A 5891-nucleotide genomic window follows, 5' to 3' on the forward strand; every position below is an offset into this window, starting at 1 on the left:
TTAAAAGATTTTTGCATCTCACACAGCTTAGCATCTGTGTGATCTTTGTGACCTTGCAATTCAAAATCCTTGTGTGAAAGTTCGCCGGAACCTCGTGGTGGTGACGGTGGTTTCTCAGCCCCTTAAGCTTGACCGTAGGCTCTGGTGTGAAAGAGGAGTAGCCTGAATCAACAATTGGGACCTCCCAATCACGTACCCGGTCAGGTTCCATTGGAATTGGACGAAGCTGAAGGTCAATTTCCACCTGCTTTAGATCTGAAATAGGACGTGGTTGCTCATGAGTGGAAGGTGGAGGAACAAACTGGTTTGTGGGGATGCAATAAGGCTGGGTAGGTGGGTAATGGTGATAGACCTCACCTGGAGTTGGAGGATGTTGACATGGTGAATGGAAATTTCTCGGATGTTGCAGAGGCTGAGAAGTGGTGTAAAAGAGGTGATTAGGGGTTTGTGGTAGTGAATAAACGGAATGGGTCATATGAGAATGGATTGGGGAAAAGGAGTGGGTGGAATCGACCATACTACTAATCTGAGTGTGAAATTGAGGATTTTGGGTGAACGATTGTGATGGCGGTGATGGCGGGTAGTATTGCTGTGGTGGAATCTGTGGTGTATACGAATGCGAATAGAGAGAGAAACCAGTGTATGGACCAATAGTTTGAGCACAACTGCCGTCCAACACCGCCGTTCTCGTCGGAGCAAAACCAGGTGAAACCCGATATTGCGCCGCCGCAACAGACAGCTCCAGTAATTGTTACGATCCCCAGGATCGTAACCATGAAACGACATCTCGTAAAGGAAAGAAATGAGAGAAAACTAAAGAAAATAAGTAGATAGAAACTGATTTTTCATTGATATCACTCTTCAAGCAGACAATGGATATATATAGGCAGCTGATGGACAATTCCATCTACAATACTGAAACGGTGCGCAGCACCAAAATAAGTAAAACGGTGCGTTTAGAAAATAGATAGCAAGAGTCCCAGTAACACAAGAATTCTAACACCTGGGTTCCTAACAAGTTCCACCAATATTGGGTAACATTTCAACATTAGTAGTATTGGATATGTCCTATAACGTCCTTACTGGTTCACTTCCTTCTTCCCTGTTTAACCTGTCTTCTTTATGTACTTTTTCTGTGCACAAAAATTACCTTTCTGGAAGTTTTCTTGATGTTGATCTCTGCCATTCTTGGCCTAGACTTCAATTCCTTTCTCTTACTGACAACAAATTCACTGGCCAGCTTCCTTACCTCAGCAATTGTACAGAGCTTGTCATATTGTCTTTATCACAAAACAAGTTTGTGGGAAAAATTCCAGTAGATATTGGCAACTTCAAAAACCTTGAAGAACTTTATCTTGATTTTAATGGCCTCACTGGTACTATACCTCCTACCATAGGTAACTTGTCCAGCTTGAAATCCTTGGGTTTAACGCAGAATAACGTTAAGGGAAGCATACCTCGTGATTTAGGACGTCTTTCTAGATTGGTCAAATTTTTGATTCGTAGGAATGGCCTAAGCGGACCAGTGCCTCCAGAAATATTCAATATCTCTTCTCTGCAAGTTATTGAAGCATCCGATAATGCCCTTTCAGGAAAGTTTCCTTCCTCTTCTGCAGTTCGGCTTCCTAGCATTGAATTCATCTCTTTTGCTAACAATAAAATTACTGGACATGTCCCATCCTATTTTGCAAATTTTACAAAGCTCCATTCATTTCAGGTTAAAAACAACTCTCTCTACGGACCAATTCCCAAGAATTTTGGTAGCTTAAATCTCCTCGAAACTCTTCATCTCGGGGAAATCAATTAACAGGAGATCCCGGAGTTCCTACACTTGATTTTCTTTCTTCTTTGTTTAATTGCCCTTTCCTGAAAGAATTAGTTCTGTCTGAGAATCCTTTAAATGGCACCATACCAAACTCCTTTGGAAATTCTTCTTCTCCTCTCCAGTTGTTTTGCATAGACAAGTGCCAGATTAAGGGCCACATACCCAAGGGAATTGGTTCTTTGAAAAGCTTGACGCGCCTTTGTTGGGCTAACAACAATCTGAGTGGAAATATACCAGAGTCAATTGGAGGTTTGGAGAGGCTGCAAAGATTGAATCTTGGCAACAACAGTATAGAAGGTTCTATTCCCGACGAGCTTTGTCTTTTGAGGAACCTGGGGGAACTATCACTACAAAATAATAAAATCTCTGAATCAATCCCAACTTGCATAGGAAACCTCATCCACCTTCAGAGTGTTTTCCTAAGTTCCAAGAGATTGACATCATCAGTACCATTGGGTTTATGGGACCTTGAAAATCTCCTGTTCCTAGATCTGTCAATCAATTCTTTTTATGGGAACTTACCTCCAAGGTTGAGCAAGTTGAATGCTATTCAAGAGATAGATTTATCTCAAAACCAATTTACCGGAAACATTTCAAGCACCATAGGCAGTTTGCAAACTCTGAGCTCTCTTAATCTGTCACACAACTTCTTTACAGGTTCTGTTCCACAAACTTTTTGTGATCAGCTGAAAGGGTTGGAATTGTTGGACTTATCATTCAATAATCTTTCTGGTGCAATACCAAAGTGTCTTGAGAAACTCAAATTTCTCAATTACTTAAATCTCTCGTTCAACTACCTGTCCGGAGAGGTCCCTTCTGGAGGACGTTTCCTCAACTTCAGTGCCCAGTCATTTTTGGAGAATAAAGTACTATGTGGGAGACGAGAGTTTGGAGTCCCACCTTGCACGACTCATAGGACGCAAAAATCAAAAGTGGCCACTCGTTTGCTGGCCAAATATGTTCTTCCAGCCATTGCATCAACACTGATTCTCATAGCCCTCTGTTACATGTTGACAAGGTATGGAGAAAGAAAGAGAGGCAAGACTTCGAGTTCAGCTGAACAGTTAACAACAGTGGAGCATATTGTGATATCATATCAAGAACTCCGTCAGGCTACAAATGACTTTTGTGAAAGAAACTTGCTTGGAGTGGGAAGTTTTGGCTCGGTGTACAAGGGGATACTGTCTAATGGGATAACCATTGCTGTCAAAGTTCTTAAGCTGGAAATGGAGGGTGCTGTAAAAAGTTTTGATGCAGAATGCAAGGTGTGGAGAACAAACCGGCATAGGAATCTTGTTAAGGTCATAACTACATGTTCTAGCCCTGAAATAAGAGCTTTGGTGCTGCAGTACATGTCTAATGGCAGTCTTGAGAAGTGGTTATACTCTCACAACTACTGTCTCAGTATCCTGCAAAGAGTGAGCATGTTAATCGATATTGCATCTGCTTTGGAATATCTCCATCATGGTCATGCAGAAACCGTGGTGCACTGTGATGTGAAGCCTGGCAATGTCCTTCTTGATGAAGACATGGTTGCACATCTTGCAGACTTCGGTCTCGCAAAAATTTTAGCAAAAAATAAAGACGCAACACAGACAAGAACCATCGGTACTGTGGGTTATGCAGCGCCAGGTAACTCTAAATATTTACTTTTGTTAATTTATTGCTACATGATAAAACTAATATATTGTGGTTTAGTTCATGGATAATAATAACCATGGAATTTTGTCTTATGTCTTTGTCTTAGATCGATGCATTATAAGTAGATTAAACATCAGGTAAATACGAGTTAAGAAAGATGAAATTGGTTTCCTTTATATTCTTAGATAATCTTTTACATAATGTTCAAAAAAAAAAAAAAAAGAAAGAAAATCTGCGTTACAATAAAAAGCTATACTGAGCTTAATTATCTTGATGTTTTGTGCCTTGGCCCCCCCAGAATGTTTCATCAACCAGGATGCTAATTACCAGATTACAAGTCAAGTACTCATAGCATTTCTTTAAGGCTATCAAAATCTTAACATACATTTTGGAGTTCTGTAGAAACTTGTAGCATTTTACAGTTTATACTTGGTGGAGTACTGAATACTGATATTAAATTTTGTTTGTAATTGATGCTTGTAAACAGAGTATGGTTCTGCAGGAAAAGTGTCCAGAAGTGGTGATGTTTATAGCTTCGGGATAATGTTGCTGGAAATAATGGCGAGAAAGAAACCTACTGATGAAATGTTTGCTGGAGAAGTGACTTTGAGGCAATGGGTAAATGTGTCTATCCCTGATAATGTTCTAGAAGTGGTGGATGCTGGCTTATTGAGCTTAGAAGAGGGAAGAGACATGTTTGCCACAGAATCTATCCTTATGTTCATCCTCGAAATAGGCTTGAGGTGTTCCGAAGAAGTAGCAGAGGATAGAATGGACATCAAGGATGTGGTGCCCAAGCTCAAGAAAATAAAAGTGGCACTACAAGAATGAGACAGCTGAGGTGTTTAACATCCATCCTTTAGCCTTGGGCCCTGGGCTTTTTCTATTTGCATAGCGCTGTTATTTCTCAGTTTTCAGTTTGTCATTCGAGCATACACCTGATTGTTTTTTCTTGGCGATAACTTAGTATGTATGTCCCGCATCATTTAGTATTTCTGTTTTGATTACATGAATAATAAATTTCTCTTCAAGATAATCTCTCCTTTGGGACTTTTGGTATTGTTCTCAACCCTGTTTCCTATCGTGGTGTAATGGGATTCGAGTGATTTAGGCAGATGTTTGGGTCCAAAATAAATATTTGGAGCAGCCCAAACCGACTTTTGTTTGATTAAAGCTAAATGAAACTAGAATTTCTGGATCTTAAATGACCCATGGTCCAAGTTCTACGAGATAGAGTGTTTGTCAGGCAATATTGTCTCCTTGTTGAACCGGGAAAGGGGAACTTTTTAAGCAGCAGCACTTGCAAACAAAACAGAGAGCATCAACCTTTATATATGAATCGTCCTTGAAAAACTCGTTAAATCCCTGCTGATCAACTCATTCACAGAAAGTAAGACCATAAAAAGTATGGGAAAAATTCACCAACAGTGTCGGGACACTTTGGTGACTTTCACAATGATACCTGAATTCTGAATGTTATTAATGTGATACCTGGACTCATTTTTTCATATCAACGTCGTACCTATGACCAATTTCTGTCACGGAGCCGTTAAATTTTACATGTGCAATGCACGTGAGTCACTTAATAAAGACAAAAAGACCGATTTACCCTCGGTAAAAATCACTAACGGTGTCTGGACATTTAGGGGACATTCAGAATGATACCTGAACTTACAAAGTTATCAATGTGATACCTGGACTCATTTTTTCATATCAACGTCGTACCTACATCAATTTCCGTCACGGAGTCATTAAATTTTGCACGTGCAATGCACATGAGTCACTTAATGAAGACAAAAAGACCGATTTACCCTCAAAAGTTTTTTTTTTCCTTTTCTTTTCTTTTCTTTCTTTCTTTATTCTTCTTCTTCTTCTTTTTCGGTTTCTTTATTCTCTCCTTCTCTCCTTGCCAACACCACCGCTTTCGGAGAACCCACCATCAAATATGCAAGAAGAAAAATGGGGGAGAGCCACAACAACCTCCACCACCGCGCAATGACGTCGTCCTTTGCTGCTTCTCGATTGGGTTTGGGGATAAGGACTGCTTCTTCCTCCACCACCAGCGAAATCGTGGAGGCTCGATGCCACATTCTAAGGGCCACCGGCCAGAAGGACCGCCACAGCAAGGTCTGCATCGCCAAAGGCCCCAGGGACCATCGAGTCTAGCTCGCCGCCCACACCACCATTCAATTCTGCAACGTGCAAGACCGGCTGGGATACGACCGGCCCAACAAGGCCGTCGATTGGCTCATCAAGAAAGCCAAGGCTGCAATCTTCGAGCTCGACGAGCTGCCGCCGTGGAACCCGAACTCAATTTCTGTTCAGACAACATCTTCTCCGACAGTGCCGATATCCGCCGCGCAAGACACGCAGAACGCGACCCTCCATTTCTCGATGGTGGAGGCTCCGAGTTCTTTGTATGCTA

The 5891-nt window shown here is 41.3% G+C and overlaps 1 protein-coding gene across 1 annotated transcript; it reads left to right on the forward strand.

Moving 5' to 3' along the window:
* The first annotated feature begins 1063 nt into the window (after nt 1-1063).
* On the forward strand, nt 1064-4384 carry LOC112198995 (receptor kinase-like protein Xa21). Its single transcript, XM_024340068.2, has 3 exons — nt 1064-1760; nt 1874-3457; nt 3954-4384. The coding sequence occupies exons 1-3, from the start codon at nt 1064-1066 to the stop codon at nt 4295-4297; spliced, it is 2625 nt and encodes an 874-aa protein (XP_024195836.1). The 3' UTR covers nt 4298-4384.
* The last annotated feature ends 1507 nt before the right edge of the window (nt 4385-5891 follow it).

Source organism: Rosa chinensis, chromosome 4 (assembly GCF_002994745.2).
Source record: "Rosa chinensis cultivar Old Blush chromosome 4, RchiOBHm-V2, whole genome shotgun sequence".
NCBI classification, from domain to species: Eukaryota; Viridiplantae; Streptophyta; class Magnoliopsida; order Rosales; family Rosaceae; genus Rosa; species Rosa chinensis.

Excerpts from the sequence above, each read along its gene's own strand:
- LOC112198995 (XM_024340068.2), top strand. The coding sequence starts at position 1,064 with ATGTCCTATAACGTCCTTACTGGTTCACTTCCTTCTTCCCTGTTTAAC. Across the intron at positions 1,761-1,873 it reads ACCAATTCCCAAGAATTTTG|AATTAGTTCTGTCTGAGAAT; the intron begins GTAGCTTAAATC and ends CTTTCCTGAAAG. Across the intron at positions 3,458-3,953 it reads TGTGGGTTATGCAGCGCCAG|AGTATGGTTCTGCAGGAAAA; the intron begins GTAACTCTAAAT and ends GCTTGTAAACAG.